Source organism: Phaenicophaeus curvirostris, chromosome 2 (genome assembly GCF_032191515.1).
Source record: "Phaenicophaeus curvirostris isolate KB17595 chromosome 2, BPBGC_Pcur_1.0, whole genome shotgun sequence".
NCBI lineage: Eukaryota > Metazoa > Chordata > Aves > Cuculiformes > Cuculidae > Phaenicophaeus > Phaenicophaeus curvirostris.
The window spans coordinates 106,064,538-106,082,488 of record NC_091393.1 but is presented as its reverse complement, the minus strand read 5'-3'; the positions used below and the strand labels follow the sequence as shown (position 1 = coordinate 106,082,488).

General features: G+C 44.6%; 1 protein-coding gene across 3 annotated transcripts in view; it reads right to left on the bottom strand.

The window, feature by feature from the left end:
- The window catches only part of SLC24A3 (solute carrier family 24 member 3), a 209,137-nt gene that overhangs the window by 40,383 nt on the left and 150,803 nt on the right, over window positions 1-17,951 (bottom strand). For all 3 annotated transcript variants that reach the window (XM_069850350.1, XM_069850348.1, XM_069850349.1), the window contains exons 7-9: window positions 7,213-7,287; window positions 2,331-2,356; window positions 725-778 (exon numbers count right to left, since the gene is read on the bottom strand). In XM_069850350.1, the coding sequence (XP_069706451.1) occupies window positions 725-778; window positions 2,331-2,356; window positions 7,213-7,287 (155 nt within the window). The remainder of the gene's footprint in view (window positions 1-724; window positions 779-2,330; window positions 2,357-7,212; window positions 7,288-17,951) is intronic.

The window sequence follows — 17,951 nt, the reverse complement described above, 5'->3', positions numbered from 1 at the left end:
ACAAAATCTCTACTCTTACATGTTGAGACAAGACCACTGGTGAGCTTGGCAGCTGGTAGGTTTTGTTGAATGTTCCAGTTTAAATCTGGGTTTCCTTTCCACTGGCTTTTAAAAACAGGAGGAGGGGAACCAAAGAGCAGAACACATGAGCTTTGCTAGCATGAACTTGTGTGAAAGAAGTTACATGGGTCAGATGCTCAGAAAATTAATGCTGATTGTGCTGTAGTTTTATCATGGGTCTCCAAGCGAGCAAGAACAAATTGCTATGGAGTTTTGCACCCACATAAAATAGACTGGAATCTTCTCCGTGCTTATGTCTCAGTAGGGACGCTGAAGTGAAGTCAGAGCAGGCTCCTTTGGTGGCACTCAGAGATTGATTTGGTTCTTTGCTCTGCCACAGACTTGCTGTGTTAGCCTTGGCTGGTTCACACAGAGTGAGATCCATAAAGCATCATCCACCTTTACATGTCTGATCCTTGGATCTGCACATAGGGATAAGCAGCCCCTTCCTGCCTCATCAGGATAAATTACAGGTAAGTACACCACAGAGCAAGGTGCTTTAACTCCTGCTATTGGAGGTGCTACTGGTGTGCAATCTGGGTGATGCAATGAAAGCCCTGTCCACGGCCTGTAGCTCTCTTTAATTACCTTTACAACCTCTGGAAAAGCACTGGAGCAGTGAACCTTAACAATTAAAACAAGCTGAGGGATACGTTTGACTTACTTCATGATAAAGATGTAGATGACATACATCAGCACTAAGACTAAGGACTCCCACCTGCAAACAAGAGTGACACAGAAAACACATCAGAGCAGGGCATGGTAGTCAGCTTCTAGAGTTCAGCCACTACCCTGTCCATCACCCCACAAATGGAAAGGCTTGACCTTCTTGGGCTGTCTTAACACACCTCTAAAAACTGGGACACATAAAGAAATGGCTCATACACACCATGTGTGATGCTTCTTTGGTTTTCTTGACCTCTGCTCTGGTTTAACTGGACCAAATCAACCTGACAACTAAGAACAAGTGACTAAACCCAGCAATTCAGTGAACAAATCACACACCAAAGGAACACTGACACCTCTGTAAGGACAATACCTAGAGGGGATTATGGCAGAGGGAGAGGAACAGCCATCCTGCATGGGTGTAAAGCAGGTCATTGGGTTTTCTGAGCATGCTAAAGCACACTGAGCATGCTGAGATAACCCGAACAAGGGGCAGCTGCTCTTTTGCTACTGATGCTAAAGAACCACTTAGGATGCAGCAGGCTGCAATTACACTGCTGATTAGATATTGTCAGGAGTTTTATCTACTCTTTCTGTGTCAAACTAATGAAATTTGTATGAAATCAAAATAGAATATGACTTTTACAACTGGTTTCTAGGTAATCTTTTGATTGACCAAAATGCTGTATTCTGAATAGTTCCCTAGGGCAAGCTGCTAGTCCTTGTGGGAATCATCCATTATCAGACTCCTATATTCTAAAACTCATGGCCCATTTTCTCTTTAAGGACTTTGAGATATTGCACTAACCATATCAATATCTCATTCCCTGCTCCTAGCAGTTCAACACTCAACTTCCACACTGATGTGTTTTAGTTGAAGGGCACAGTCAAATACAATTTGGCCTCGAGTCAATTCTAGTTAAAAAAAACCAAAACAAAACAAATAAAAACAAGCCATTGCAAAACTCAGTGTTTCAGAAATCCCTCTCTGAAATGAAACATAAATCCCCCAGTGAGAAAAAGTTTAAGAAAACATGCAACCCAAAAAGCCCGACTCCCCCTAGTGCTTGTAATCTAAATAATACTGGCTGAGAGTGAAATCAAAGCTACCGCTGTCACTCTACAAGCCCCGAGAGGTGCTGAACGCAAAACCATGAAAGCAAAACAACTGAAAGCATGCTTTTAAAAGGGTTTGAAGCCCTCCTAGCTTACCATACCTATTGCAGTACATTTAAGTACATTCATGGGGACATTAGTAAATATATATTTCTCTTTCTTTAAACTGGTCATTTACTCTTTAACATTGCCTTAGGAGCTTTTGTTTTTTAAATTATTAAAAATCCAAATATTGGAATACAATTATTTATGGCTGCTTGGCTGACCCTTTCTGCTCCTGCGTGGCAGAGATCTCTGGCACACAGGCACTGATCTCTCCCTCCGCTGAGCACACTGCCATCCCTGGGCAGCAGAAAACTGATGCCTGAATCACCCTGCAGAATTTTTTAGCTTTTCCCTCTTCTGCTGATGAACCCTACTTACTGCAGCTTTTGTGATATAACTAGAAAAAACGAAAAGAAAAGGGATTCACGGCCGGATATACTTACCAGGAAACTTTTTCATCATAAATAAACTGTGGGAAAAAGGTTTAAAAACAGGCATGTTATACAAGAAATCACACCTGAAAACAGCTCATCACTTGAGCAGGGAACAGAGCGGGCACAGCAACCCAGGGCTCAGGGCAATGGGATTAAGCTCTGGTGTGTTTTGGCACTAGCCTCCTGCCCAGTCTTTGAACCTCTCATCCCTCACTTCCTCTCACCTCATAAAGTCAGACTCGTATTCCTTCCCAAATACCCAGATGGCTGGGGTTATTGCAGCAGCAAAGCAGAAGTGGCTATAGGGAAAGAAAGAAGTCATGGCTGCCCCATCCCTGAAGGTTTTCAAGGCCAGGTTGGATGAGGCTTTGGGCAACCTGATCCAGCAGGGGGTGCCCCTGCCCATGGCAGGGGGGTTGGAACTGGATGATCTTAAGGTCCCTTCCAAACCATTCTATGATTCTGTGAAAACATAAGTAAGCTGTAAGAAGTGAAGGAGCTGTACCTGCCTCTCAGCCACTTGGCTGGTCTCACCAGAGCCACGGCTCCTTCCCCTGACCTGTTCTTGTGGTAGCTGGGCAATCAGTACGCAGATTTACAGCCAGTACTGCAGCTCCTGTGCAATTTTGCTGGCTAAAAACTATGTGAACACCACACTAGCTGAATTTATCTTCCCTGAGAGTCACTTTAGCACACCTGCAGATGTGGGAAGAAGCTGTGTCTCTTCCTGTGTGTGTAAATGGTGCGTGTTGGAGAAGAAACAACTCCATGTGAAAGAGGTGCACAGTGTTTGCCTGCCTGTGGCTGGGTTCTGGGAGACTCTGAAGAGGCAGATGTGGAGAGGGGACTGGCAGATGGCTGCAGTGCTCCACAGCTGGGCCCATCCCCACTCCACGCTCCACCACCACCAGCCACCATGCTGGGAGCACAGGGAGCTGCCATTCTCCCCTGCCAGCAACACCCCTCTGCCTCTGCTTCTCTTTCCTCCTCAAACACTGGAGGAGAGCTGCTCTCACTGCTGGTCTCGGCTGTCGCTCATAGAGCCATGACCCACGTGCCATGGCTGGCTGCAGGGTGTCCAGGAGTACCAACCCTTTGTAGCAGCATGGGTCCTCTCCAGGAGCCGGGCTTGCACAGAGCAACCCTTGTCAGCAACCCTTTCCATTCCTCTTTCCAAAGCACATGCACCTGCTTTCAGCCCAAGGCTGTGTGGAGAGGCAGAAATGCCCTGTTTGCACTAGGGAAACACAACCAAAGCAGTGCTTTGAAGAAGAGAGGGAAAGGGAATGAGCCTTCAAAAGCACAGTGAAACACTTCCCTTCAGCTACACAGCCTGTAAATAGCAACTCCTGTGTGACAGCCAGCGACAAACAGTAGTTACACTGGCTACTGGAAGAAAACATGGCCACAAAATGTTATGTGTGTTATAATTCCAGCTTCCAGTCACCGTGATCAAATCCGACAAGGCCTGTTTTAGGTTACAATGTTTTGGTGTGATGGGACACGAAAGCATGTGCATTGACCTTTGTGATTAAAAATAGCACCCATCCCACTTCTGTCACTAATGACTCTGACCACATCCCTTCAAGTTAAGACACAGAGGCATCTTTTTCCTTTCAAGGGAAATAAGGAGGAACAGTTTTGCCAAGGTCTATGAGAAGACAAGGCAACTTTGTAATATTATTTTAAGGTTAAGAAAACAAACACAGGTCGGAATCAAGGTGAGGTTAAGGATGGTAAGTGCTGTTTATCCACTTCAAATCTCTGCGATTTAGACTTCGCTCATTCTTATTGAATAGCCTGGAGCACTGAACAGGTGAGTTTATCCTGCTTTGCAATTTATTACTGCAGCACTGCAATTTTTTTTGCTAGTGGAAATGGAAGGAGACAAAGTCACATTGATTTACCAGGCAGAATATCAAGCTTTTTAAAGTTGCTGAACCCCAGCATTGGCAGGAATGTATTTATTCCCCTCTGATGTATTTATGATTAGTGTAGACAACAGCGGAGTGTAACTTATAATAGAGCACCACAAGCTGCTGTTGAAAATACTGTGAGAGCAACCTTCTACAAACAACATCATCCCTCAAGAAGGATGATTGTATTTCAGCTGCAGCTAACTCTCAGTGCCCTGATATGGCAAGTTATCCCTATAAGGCAAAGCATTTAAGCTCCTTTCAAAATTTAAGAAGCACTGAAGTCTAACAAAGGGGGAGCCACACTCAGGTCTGGCTACGCTCCGCATGGAGCCTGTGGCTTGTCTCCCAGCCAAGCCATCCAGGACTGTAGAGTCAGTATTGGAATAACAACGTCCTGTCACCTAAATTTGATTCTGCCTTAAAAGGACAGGAAAGTTCCAAGCCACTGTGAAGCCCATGGTCCCTGGATGAATGAAAAGGAGGAGAAACTTCTTAAACTGAACCAATGTTTGACCCTGAAAGGAGAAATCCTAATTTGCTATCAACTGGGGACCAATATTGCATAAAAAAGAGTTGGTAAATCAGCTGGAAGCAAAATCTCTAACCATTTACAATGCTTTACCTTCCTCTTATCTTCCTTTTTTTTTTTTTTCCCCTAACAGGTGTTTAAAAGTCATTTGCAATGATTGCTGTGAAGTAACACTGAAGAGAAGTGGGACGTGCTCCACATCTCCCAAGCCACAATTAGCCATGTAGTGCTTCAACGTGGGCGTAAGAGTTCTGCCAATGCCTTCTGCCCTGGCTGCAAGGAAGACCTTAAACCTCACAGCTGTTCAAGCCCAGGTTAGATGGGGCTCTGAACAACCTGAAACCAGTGAAAGGTGTCCCTGCCCATGGCAGGGGTGTTGGAACAGGATGACCTTTAAGTTTCTTTCCAACTCAAACCATTCTATGATTCTATGAACATAAGTGTGGGCATATATCTGGCGAGAAGCTAACCCGAGGCTTAGGAAAAAAATAACAGCATCCTGATATTATGGTGTACATTCCCAAAAGAAAAGGACTTCTGCAGTTCTGTAATGATGAAGAACTGCTTATACAGAAATACAGTATAGGAGAAAATCCATAGAATCATAGAATGGTTTGGGTTGGAAGGGACCTTAAAGATCATCCAGTTTCAACCCCCCCTGCCATGGGCAGGAACACTTTCCACTGGATCAAGTTGCTCATAGCCTCTTCCAGCCTGGGACTGAGCATCCACGACTTCTTTAGGCAACCTGTGCCAGTGCCTCACCACCCTCACAGTAAAAAATCTCTACCTAACATCTCATCTAAATCTCCCGTCTTTCAAACTAAAAGCATTAACCCTCATCCTATCCTAAAGCCTTGAGGGTAACAGAGGTGTCTGTTCAATGAGCCATACAACTTTCTTATTACGTAGGATATGTAGCTAGGAATTTCAGGGGTGCACTGGATCAGATAGATTAGAGAATGGTTCTCCGCATCCTGAAGCAACTGACCACCACATGGATGAAGCAGCCATGAAAAAAAACTTGCCTTGTTTTAAGAATTTAAGAACACATGACAGGTTCAACAGATTTCTAACTTGTCTGCCACCATGCAGTAAATGAAATACCCAATCCAAAGCACAGGAGGCTAAATGTCAGGAGGCTTCCCACATCTGTGCTTCCCATGGAGTAAACTAAGGAACTGCCTGCTGGATGTCTTTAAGCCTGGCTAATATAGTTTATTACAATTAGTGGGATTGGCCAAGTTTATTGTTTAGGAACTCTTTTTGGTATGAGGTTGCTGTCAAGCTGTCAAAGAAAAAAAATATTTTTTTTTGTTTTGCAGCTCATGGCTAATAATTATGTAGAAAAGTTATTTTTTATCAGGTGCAAAAAGGCTGACCTTGCAGTGTGGGGAATAAAAGTACAAAGAAGTTGAAGCAAATCCTCTGAGATTAGACAGATATAGACCTTTGCATCTACAGAGTATGTAGAGGCATGTGTACAAGCATGTGCAGGATGGAGGCAAACCAAAACACACCGCTGAAACTGCAACTAATGAAAGCAGCGCAAACTTCAGTAATGCAAGTGTTAGTGTAGTGATAGGACGAGGGGGAACGGTTTTAAGCTGAAAGAAGAGAGATTCAGATTAGATATTACAAAAAACTTTTCACTGTGAGTCACTGGCACAGGCTGCCCAGAGAAGGGGTAGATGCCCCATCCCTGGAGGTATTCAGGGCTAGGTTGGCTGAGGCTTTGAGCAACCTGATCCAGTGGAAGGTGACCCTGTCCATGGCAGGGGCATTGGAACTAAATGGGCTAAAAGATCCTTTCTAACTCAAAACATTCCATAGTTCTATGATCTAAACACTTCATGTGTATTTTTCACTGTATAGCCTGATTCTAAGAGAATGGAGGAGTTACTGCGCTTGATGAAAGGTAGAATAGGAGCAGCACTAAGAATTACTGAAACTCTAGCCTTCATTAGAGGATTTGCTGCTAGTGTGTGAGATGAACAAGACACATCCCAATTATGTGTTGAAAAACTAATATTTTGTAGCTGTTGAGGAACTCTTTCCTCTGGGAACAAACACTGCTTCTGTACTGGTCAGTTCGACCATTTTTAGGAAGCTGTGAGGGTTCCTGTCAGGAGAGGACTGACTGACACATTCTCTCAAGAGCTGGCAGTGAGGCTGCCATATGAGGCTTCAGCTCTGCACTCTGCACCTGAGCTGGAGCACCACACCCTTCCTCAGCTATCACTCTGGGCTCCCTAGACACCCCTCAGTCTCCTGCCCTTGGGCCATGGCTTTTCTACAGAACCAGGGAGATTGAAGTACATTCTCCCACAAGCAGAAAACCATGCAAGTCCTGCAGCTAGGATCTTAGCCATAGTTCCCTTTACAGAAAGCAGTGCCAGTAAACATGTGGTCTCCCACAGAACAATAACCTTCAAAAACTTACCACAATGAGTGCAACAACAGACAGTGTATAGTAGATTGAATCTCTCAAGAGACTCCACGACGACAGTGCAACGACCTGCAAAACAGGCAAAGAGAGTATGTCAGCCAGGATCTCACTAGCATGACCACCATGCTAACAGTGTGTGCCAAAGTGAAGCCCATCATTCTGTGCAAGCTGTTCTCTTGTATGTTAGGACACGAAAAGGAGACCCGAGCTGCAGTTGCTCAAGGAACAGTCACTAGGAAGATGGGGAGTGGCCAAATCTGAAAAATAAAAGGTATAAGGTCACAGGCAGCAGACGATTTCCACACAAAGTCACAGATGTGATAAATCACACCAGTGTTGTCGAAGCCATAGAAAAGGGAATCAAAACCCAAGTGTATAAAAAGGATATAAAGCTACTGGAGAGTTTCCAGAGGAGGCCACAAAGTTCATTTAGAGGACAAACTCTATGAGGAGCAGCTAAAGTCACTTGTTCTGTTCATCCTGGAGAACAGGAGACCGAGGGGAGACCTCATTGTGTTCCACAGCTTCCTCACAAGGGGAGAAGGAGGAGCACACACTGATTTCTTCTCTCTGGCGACCAATGATAGGATAGAGGCAATGGCAGGAAGATGTGCCAGGGGAGGTTTAGGTTGGATGTTAGGAAAAGGTTCTTCACCCAGAGGGTGGTGGAGCACTGGCACAGGCTGCCCAGGGAAGCAGTCACGGTGCTAAGCCTGACAATATTCCAGAAGCATTTGGACAATGCCCTCAGACACATGGAGTGACTGTTGGATTGTCCTATGCAGGGACAGGAGTTGGACTTGATGAACCTTGTGGGTCCCTTCCAACTCAGGACATTCTATGAGTCTAAGTATTTACGGATGACAGAGAAGTTTCCCACGAGCTCATTGGACTATGTGATATCCTTTTCTCCCTGAAATCCCTCCCGTAGACACACCACAGAGTCTGCTGCAGTACTGGTCCCTGCAGGCTGAAGTGTCCCCCAGGTCTGGCTGTGCACTGCAGCTGGCGGTGGCTGAACCACAGGCTGGCACAGGCTGGACTGCTGTGGAGAAGGCTGCGAGAGCTGCTACTGTCAGGGCAGTGGGAACAGGCTCAGCTTTACCAGCAGGACCCTTCTGTTCCAGTGCTGATACTCAGCGATGAGTCTTGATCAAGAAAGGTCACAGGCAATGAAAAGCCCTGGTTGGGTCTCTGGGACAGGATGTGACTGCTCCTTCCACTCATCCTGCAGTTCGCATTTGTATTAATTTTCCACAATCTTGGACTATCCTGCTTTCCTTGAGAGAGAAAACCAGCTTCAAGTGCTGAGCAAGACTGCAAGGTATCAACGGTCCAGCAGGCAGGTGAGCACCACCAGACACAGCCTAGCAACTTGGGCCCTCCCTGTTCTTTTCCTACCACCATGTGCCTATGTCCACTGCGAGTCCAGCTGCTGGCATCTCCTACACTGGATTTTGATGAATTTTAGACTGCTGGATGAATGTCAACTTGACCCACATTGACTCATTCAAGGGAGGATAACTTGGGCAACAGAAGCTGCACTGCAAGACAATAGTTTGACAACACAGGGCAGCCAGATCCCCAGGTACGCTGTTAGTCTGAACCTTGGCAGAGCCACAGCTTCACCCACCACACTGACAGGTATCATTACAGCTCTTTGTGCTTTTGCTCAAGTTTTGGGACAAAGATGAAGTTAATGCTCCAGCAAAGTGTTGAGAACAAACCCTAGGAATTTATATGCAACAAAGTATAAAATGGGATTGCTGCGCAGCTCATTTCACTTGACACCTTCCAAAGCCGTGAAAATTAGAAGGAATCATCATTGTAGGCTGAATGAGACTGCAATTCAGATCTTAGAAGAAAAAAATACCAGTGAATAAATTAACCTTTAACTTCATTAACATTATTTAAAAAGGGCAATTTAAAAGCAGTCACGTAGTGGTAACATCTTCAGTATGATTATAGTTTTTGCAGCCCTAGGAAGTCCCCTCAGCAGAAGCTTCTCCAACTCTTTATTTCCCATTTCTGGAGTGCATTTAAAACACTGAGTCACATCCTTCATAGATTAATTGAATGGTTTGGGTTAGAAGTGACATTAAAGATCATCCAGTTCCAACACTCCTGCCATGGGCAGGAACACCTTCCACTGCATCAGGCTGCTCAAAACTGTCCCTGAACACCTCCAGGAATGGGGCATCCACCACTTCTCTGGGCAACCTGTGCTAGAGCCTCACTACCCTCACAGGAAAACATTTCTTCCTAATATCTAATCTTAATCTCCCCTCTTTCATCTTAAAATCCTGTAGGGCCCCTTTAAATACTGGAAGGCTGCTATAATCCTTCACAGGTGCAAAGCACAAGGAGGCAGACGGGAGATAGCTAATTTACACTGCTTTGGATCTGGCCACTGAATGAATAAATGAATTTTCTGACCACATCCTCCAGTCATGCTTGTGCATGAATTCTCTCAAACAAACCGTAACTTAATTTTCATGTCTATGATATCTGAAAAAAGGTCCTATTTCAGAGTGTTAGCAAAAATAGTTTCCCAGATTTTTCTGCATATTAACTCTTACTGGAATTTTCCAGAACTGCTAGCAAAACAAATGTGGTAAAAAGACAGTGACCATTATACTTAAAAATCTCCACAGCCTATTAATACTATGGCCTGAAGTGGATGTAATTTATGCCTGGTGTAAGGTCCCTTTATGCAACCACTGATATGTAAGAAACCCCTATTTAAACTAAGAAAGCAGGCCTATTAAGTCCTTGAGTCAAATTAGATTTGTAAGAGCTGACAATACATTTTAACACATATAGGGATAGATGAATGGAGATGGTTTATGATGGAAATTTCCAAAGGTAGAAACTTGGAGTTGGATTCATAATTCTATTCGGAGAATACTAAATATATTATTAAATCTCACATCTTATGGATAGTGAGCCCCTTTATTTTGACTAAGGAACTTTTGTAAGAGAGTTTATAAAATAATTTGACATTATTCCACTCCGCTTTTATAATGATCCTTAAGGTCCTATGCTCTTTTATCAGCATGGATGCTGGTGGGGATTTTATAGTTGTAAACTTAAGCTCTGCATAATAAAAGTTAAATTTCTGAAAAAAAATGACAAATCCCATATGAACAACCTTGCTGGCAACTGTTGCTATTCTATTGAATAAACTCTCTCCTGGGTATGAGTGGTGTCATCATGCAGCAGAGCATAGCTCTGAAAGCAAGATGTCCTGCTTACTATGAGTGAAACTAGCTCTCTGACAGCCTACAATAATCTTGAAGATAGCCTGCAATATTTTTTGAGGTAATTTTCCTTAAGATACATGAGTGATGAGATTAAGATCCAGACGTTTAAATGCAGCTGTCTAGTAGTAAACAAGTGCACAAAAATCACAGAGCTCGATACTGTAGGAATCACAAGGACTCTTGCCTTGATTTTTAGATTGGATTGAAGGGAACGTGCTCGTGCCTGGGACTTGTGAAGGCTGATCACATTTCATAAAATATTAGAATCATAGAATGGTTTGGGTTGGAAGGGACTTTAAAGATCATCCAGTTCCAACCCTCCAGCTACGGGAAGGGATACCTTCCACTGCATCAGGTTGCTGACAGCCTCATCCAACCTGGTCCTGAACACCTCCAGGGACGGAGCATCCATGACTTCTCTGGGCAACCTCTGCCAGTGTCTCACCACCCTCACAGTACAAACATTTCTTCTAAGATCTCATCTACCTCTCCCCTCTTTCAGCTTAAAACCATCCCCCTTTGTCTTGTCCCTGCATTCTCTGATAAAGGGCCCCTTCCCAGCTTTCCTGTAGCCCCTTTCAGTACTGGAAGGCTGCTCTTTTCTCTAGGCTGAACAAGACCAACTCTCTCAGCCTGTACTTGTATTTCACTGACATCCTAGTAGGCCTCCCTGATGTGGGAACTAACGGGCAACTAAATCTCAGCTCTTCTTAGGGCACGAGTCATTTAACTTTAGTTCTTGAACCATTTGATCACTGGGAAGCACGATCTGATACAGGAAAGCCATGCACAGAAGGTAAGCACACACCGAGGGTAAAAGGAGCTAATTAACATTGAGGGAAACGACAGTACTTTCAGCAAGCTGACAAGAATTGTGTAGTCTAGTTATAACTGCTAAGACCTTGAATGCCTAATTTGTGCCATATAGTTTTGCAGCATCCAAGGACTCTGCGCATCACTGCACTGGAAACCACTTAATTACAGTTTAGCAGACTAAGGCAGAAATGAAAGCAGGGAAGCAATCAGCCTGGATAAAAACATGATCAAATTTGAGTGTTAAATCAGCAATACTGTAACTTAGTGGAGAGCTGATCCTTTGGGAGCCGAGCATAAGGAGGCAACTGTAAAACCATCAACTTTCAGGTTACATGTTTCCTCTGAAGGCAGTACCCAAATTCAGACTCCAGGCAAGTGACCATTACCCCACTCTTTACAACACCAGGGACTAAATCCGGCATCCCCAGAGGTGAAAGGACGAGCTCTTTAGTCCAGGCTTAACCAAGAGCCTTATGAGTCTGACACAAATGAGGACCCACAGTGCAGGCTGACCTGCACCCCACAGCGTTATTCCTATGGGTAAAATGACCTATAGTAGATATTGGGGTTCTCACTGGTAAATTTCTGCCCTGCAAACTCTTACGGAAAACATTTACTACTCAGAACCCTTATTTCCTTTTTTTTTGGAAGGCTGGAGAACTGAAAACCCAAGGTTTTATCAGTTCCAGTCTGATTTCTGTGGTTCTTAACTCCTGAAGCAGCAGCTCCACGCAGCACACACAATCAGATACTGGCACCTCTTCTGCTCTTCCATATTATTTCTGTCCCCTTAGAAGTACGGAAGCTCTTTTCTCAGCTGGCTGTTTTAAAGCCAGCTACTCACCCGCTCTCCCTGTTACAGAATCATTAGAGTTGGAAAACACCTCTAAGATCATTCAGTTCAACTGTTGGCCCAACACTGCCATGCCTACTAAATTATGTCCCAAAGTGCCATGTCTACACATTTTTTGAACACCTTGAGGGATGGTGACTCTTATCACCTTCCTGGGCAGTCTGTTCCAGTGCTTCACCACTCTTGCAGTAAAGAAATTTTTCCTAATATTCAATGTAGATTATGCTAGTGGGCCTGAGATGAAGCGTGTGACGCAATGTGGCTGCTGCTACCTCAGTAAGGATGTTTGAGCTGCTGCCAACAAAGATGTGAGGCAGTCCAGAACAGTATGCACTGCTGGGTATTTTCCCAGGGAAAGCATGCTGAATGTTACCTAAATACATCCATGTTCTTGAGGGATCTTTTTGATTATGGATTGCTCCAGGGCTTATACTCCTCTCATGGCCCATTCTTTGCTTGACATTTTTGGGCTGAATAATCAGCTACAAACACTGCCTGGAAATGCTAAGCATTGGAAGCAATCTCCCTAATCTTGGCACAGAAGGTCCAGATTTTCAGGTATTAAGAGCTAATAACTTAATTTGTTAATGTGGAGAGGCAGGAATGCTTAGGCAAGGGTGTCAAAAGATTAAAGACAATCCCCATGGCAATTAGCCTTAAGACTCTATAGAGATCAACAGTGATGCATCAACGGTGAATCCAGTGCTCATTTCTTCACAGCTGGAAGCATCTTCTTCCCTGCTGACGTGCACATGGTGTTATTGACTGCTTGTGTGTAGTTTGGTTCATCGATGTTTGATCTTGACATAGAAATCGTTGTTCAGCAGCATGTGTTTTCAGGTAAAGATGAACAGTTTTCATGAGTTTTAAAGGGAAGCAACAGAATGTCTCTAATTCATTAGACGTGGTTATGGCCTCAAGCTCCGCCAGGGGAGATTTAGGCTGGACATTAGGAAAAGATTTTTCACAGAAAGGGTCATTGGGCACTGGAACAGGCTACCCAGGGAGGTGGTTGACACTTTCCCTGGAGGTGTTTAAGGCACGGGTGGATGAGGTGCTAAGGGACATGGTTTAGTGTTTGATAGGAATGGTTGGACTTGATGATCCGGTGGGTCTCTTCCAACCTGGTTATTCTATGATTCTATGAATACAAATATATCTCCGACAGCCCTGCACCACAAGCAAGTGTTCCTTAGTGACTGACCATGGTCGCTATTTTGAGGTCCCAAGGTGCTTCGAAATTAATCACTGCTCTAGAATTTTACACCACAAAATTTGAATGAGGCTGTACTGAGAGACACAAATCTCTTTTCTGGAGAAGCAGCATTTTCTTTCAATGGTCAGCTACAGCCTGAAAGATGACTGTAAATTGAGACAGCCTTATCTGGCAATGCTGCAAGACAGGTTAAGCACACGGGCAGCAAACACAAGCCCCTTTTCCCTGCTATTGTTTTTCCCCCTCCTCAGAGATAGAAATATGTACCGCTGGCAGGCTCTGCCAGGCTGGGGGTGAAAGGAGCAGGCAGGCAACTAGGTGGATTCACAGCAGATGCCGCTCCCTCAAGTTTTCATTTAATACATTTAAATTCTCATTAAGAGCTCGTCAAAAGGCACCCAGAAGCAAAGAATCTTGGTCAGTCTTCCTGCTTCCTCTTTGATGTGGACTGCGCAGAAGCAATTAGGGAAGCTCTCTTACGGTTTTGAATGCTCATCTGTGCTGACTGACAAAACTCTTGCTCACTGTGATACCTTGCAGGCACCCTGAAACATCACAACGAGCCGGCAGCATTCCGTGTCAGACTCTTCAATCAGCAAGAAGCAGTGGGAACCTCCTCACACACTACTCCTGGCTTGCAGGAGCGGCCCTTGGAGCTTAGGGGCAGGTCTTAAAGCATGGTAGGGTCCCATTCTGAACATGTTATTTTTCTGACACTGCCATTCACCAAATCCTTGACACAGGTCCAAATCAGCCCTGCGATTATATAACAGGATCTTATATCAAAGTAAGATAAGCAAGTAACTGTTGGCCAATGTTACAGTAAATACTGAACTCAGGTAGAGATCGAGGACCGATTTTCAGGGAAGTCAGACTGGCAGTAATGCGCAGTTAATATATATCTAACATATCTGCAATTACACAAAAAATGTGTTTGAGGGTGGTGAGGCACTTGGAGCAGGTTGTCCAGAGAAGTCATGGATGCCCCATCCATAGAAGTGTTCAAGGCCAGGCTGAATGAGGCTTTGAGCAGCCTGATGCAGTGGAAGGTGTCCCTGCCTGCAGCAGGAGGGTTGGAACTGGATATTCTCTAAGGTTCCTTCCAACTCAAACCATTCCATGATTCTATGAAAAATAAAAAGGGCCTCAGGTACCAGCTCTCATCCTGAGGGTAATAGCACTTCTTTACTTTTCAGTCCTTGGCAAAGGCCTGTTTTTTACCACACAGCAACCAAATCCAAGCATTGCTGCAAGTCAATAAAGAGACAGGTTGCAGCAGAGCCTACCAGCTGAAGTATCCAAGCCACAGCTAAGCAGAACTAGGAAGAGAGAAGCTTCAGGATGCATACATATTTTGCTGTTCACCTATCCAGATACAACACATGCATAGTTCCAGAACTGGGATCCACATTGTGTGGATCCCAATCCCTCCTGTGTCCAAACACAACCCTAGTAACAACCAAATCAGCAGTTATTTAAAGAGAGCCTGCTGTGCTCACACAGCCTACCATCACTCCAGTAGGTCAAGAGTTTCAGGAAGAGAATTACCCACAGCCCACAGTGAAATCTTCGCTTGCCATTAACAGCATTGGCAATAACAGCGATATTAGTTGAGGTTTAATTTTACTTGCTCTGGATGAATATAAATGGCAGATGTCTTAGCAATAAACATCGTTATTGGATCTTAATGACCTTATGCAAATTCAACTAATCATCCTGAAGTCACAGCTGCTCAGCCAAGCCAAGTAGAAAATTAAAATATCTTCCACAAAATGACTAAGCCACTTTCTCCACCAGGTACTTGGGAGAGAGGGAAATTACTTCACGTGACAAAGGAAAACCTGCCTATAAAGACGGATCCTTCTGTACCAGACATTTATGTTAAAGATAGAACTGTGTTTTATTTGCAAAATTAAAGATATGAGCAGTCTGTCATCCATGTCAGTGCTGGGTAGAAATAAGAAAATCTACTTCACCAGGCTCAGGTAAAATTTAATAGGTTCCACTTCTTTTTACTTGGTTAAACACAGTCTAAGGTTCATTCAAATCTGAAAAGCCATAGCAGTTAAGGAAATATGTATGTGAACAAGACAGAAATAAAGGGATTTGTGCAGTTCCTTAAAAATCATGGAGCATTTTTTGAATATGAACGAGCCTCTGGGGCAGTTCCTTGAAGCCTTTACATCATTACAAAGCCCAGTATCAACCAGCCAGGGCTGCTGTCTGCCAGAGATGGTGCCCCTTTCACATAGACAAAGCCCTCCTGCTACTTAGCTTTGGCATCTTCCTGGGCATGTACATCTCACACTAGGTGACAGCATCCAACTTCCCTCACCCAACACACCACCAAGCTTCCTCCAGTACAAGCAGAGGAGCACTGTATACCACGGCTCACTCCTGGTCCCACTCCTCAGACCCCTTCTGCATCTGGATATACATGCAGTTGATGAGTTGTTTCCATGTGTCAGGCTATGGCAGACAAGTCTCTGAGACTTTGGAAACTGGTCCAGGCCTGGAGTTGGTGTCTGACCTCAGAGTCAGCTCATGCTTCCAGAGACAACTTGTGAGCACGCTGCGAGGCAGGTAAGTCACTGGGCTGGTGGCCACAGCAGACTGCTCTGGACACTCCACATCTTGAGAGACCCTCTCCTGTCCCAAGACCAACGCACCAAGCTGAAACGCCCCTCATAATACAGCAGCTCAAACCAGAGAAGTTAAAAAGACCACTCAGATTTTCTGCTGCTCTGGCATCTGTCAATCTGTATGGAAAAGCAAGAAAAGCCAAAATCTTTCTGGCTGTCTTGACAGCATCCTAGAAAATCCTGACTTCTCAGAAGCTGAATATCTCTGGCTGCCTTTGGTGAATCTGTCGAGGGCCTCGCTCTCTGGTACAGCCCTGACAAGTATTGATCTCTCAGAGCTTCTCAGTTTCCCTTGACAAGTCACAGGCTCTGCTTTTTAACTTTGCTGTTTATTATTTTAAGAACTCCTCGCTCAGCTTAGGTAATTACAAGGATCCTGCCACCTGCTGCTCATCCTGCATGGTTGTGATACCAATGTAGCATTATATATTAACGTGAGAGAGTGACGCTGCTTTATTTGTATTCATCTCTATATTAAATTAGGCTGTAGATCCATTTATGACTTTCAGCGAGAAGCTACCGCACAGCCTTTGCACGTTTCCTGGGAGACATATCCGCATATGTTATACTAAACAAGAGAGCTAACCTGGAGGGTGGGGTGTTCAGCCTGGGACTGAAGCAATACAATCCTTGTTCTCCACCCAGCCCTATGGTCTAAGCTTGGGTGAGTTAATTAAGTGCTCTCCTTCCTTGTACAGGAGATTAAAGATTATTTTACCCAGCAGCAGCACTGGAGAATAAATGCATGTGGGACTGCACAAGGCTGAAATCCTTCAGAAAGAAGGATCCCACAAATGTCACAGGTAGAGTCTTACTGAGCTGTTGCATGGCATTTTTTTCTTACTCATACCTACCTTGTTCACCTGTCACTCTGTTTTGATGCTTTTCCTCTGTTTAGCTCTTCTTTTTGCCCTAGTGTTAATCATTTGCTTAGTCGCTCACAATGCTTACCAGTATCTACTTGTTTTGTTTGCCACTGCAAACCATTCATTAGCCTGCCCAGCAGTACTTGGTGGCTTAATTTCCTCAAACATCATTGGCAAAACATGGGGTTGCGCCTGAGCTAAGAGGCATTGGCTAGAAATCCCATATCCAGGCTGTGCTACGGTTTAGAAGATGGTGAGTTCCTGGTGGCATATTAACCCACTCTAATTCAAATAGAGGATCCACCAAGCAGGTCCAGCAGAATCTCAGAGGCCTCCCATTAGTCCTCAAACACTGAAGGCTCCCAGTCCTCACCAATGGGACGTTTTTCTGCAGTCGCAGTTGCAGCTTCCTGGCTGTGGTCTTCATAGAATGATAGAATCCTAGAATAGCTTCTGTTGGAAGAGACCTTAAAGATCATCCCATTTCTAACACTCCCTGTCATCGGCAGGAACACCTCCCACTGCATCAGGTTGCTCAAAGTCTCATCCAACCTGGCCTTGAACACCTCCAGGGTGGGGGCAGCCACAAATTCTCTGGGCAACCTGTGCCAGTAGCTCACCACCCTCACTGGAAAACATCTCCTCCTATGATCTCATCTAAATTTTCCTTCCTTCAGCATCCTTCCACATGTCTGGCTGTTTGGGGATCTTCTTCCAATGCATTTCACACCTTCTCTGAGTTATTTTCATCTCAACCCAATCTCCCTCACCTGCTCAGTAAAATGTCCCATGAACTGGACTCACAATCTTTCCTGTCACTGAAGAAGACAAATCCTGCCAGAAGGGATGGCAGCATTTCTGCTGGCTCCTGCCAGCTCCAGAGGCAGCCCCTTGGGGTTGCATGCAGGTGCTCCCCATTGCAAGGCATCCTGCAGCACCTGGCAGTGCTTGGCCACCAGGAAAAACAGCAAAGGGAGCTCTAAATACGATGTCTGTGATTCAGAGGCTGCAGACTTTGTGCTGTTTGAAAGGTCATGACAGAAGGTGGGAAATAGCAACTGCGTGTTTAATATTCTG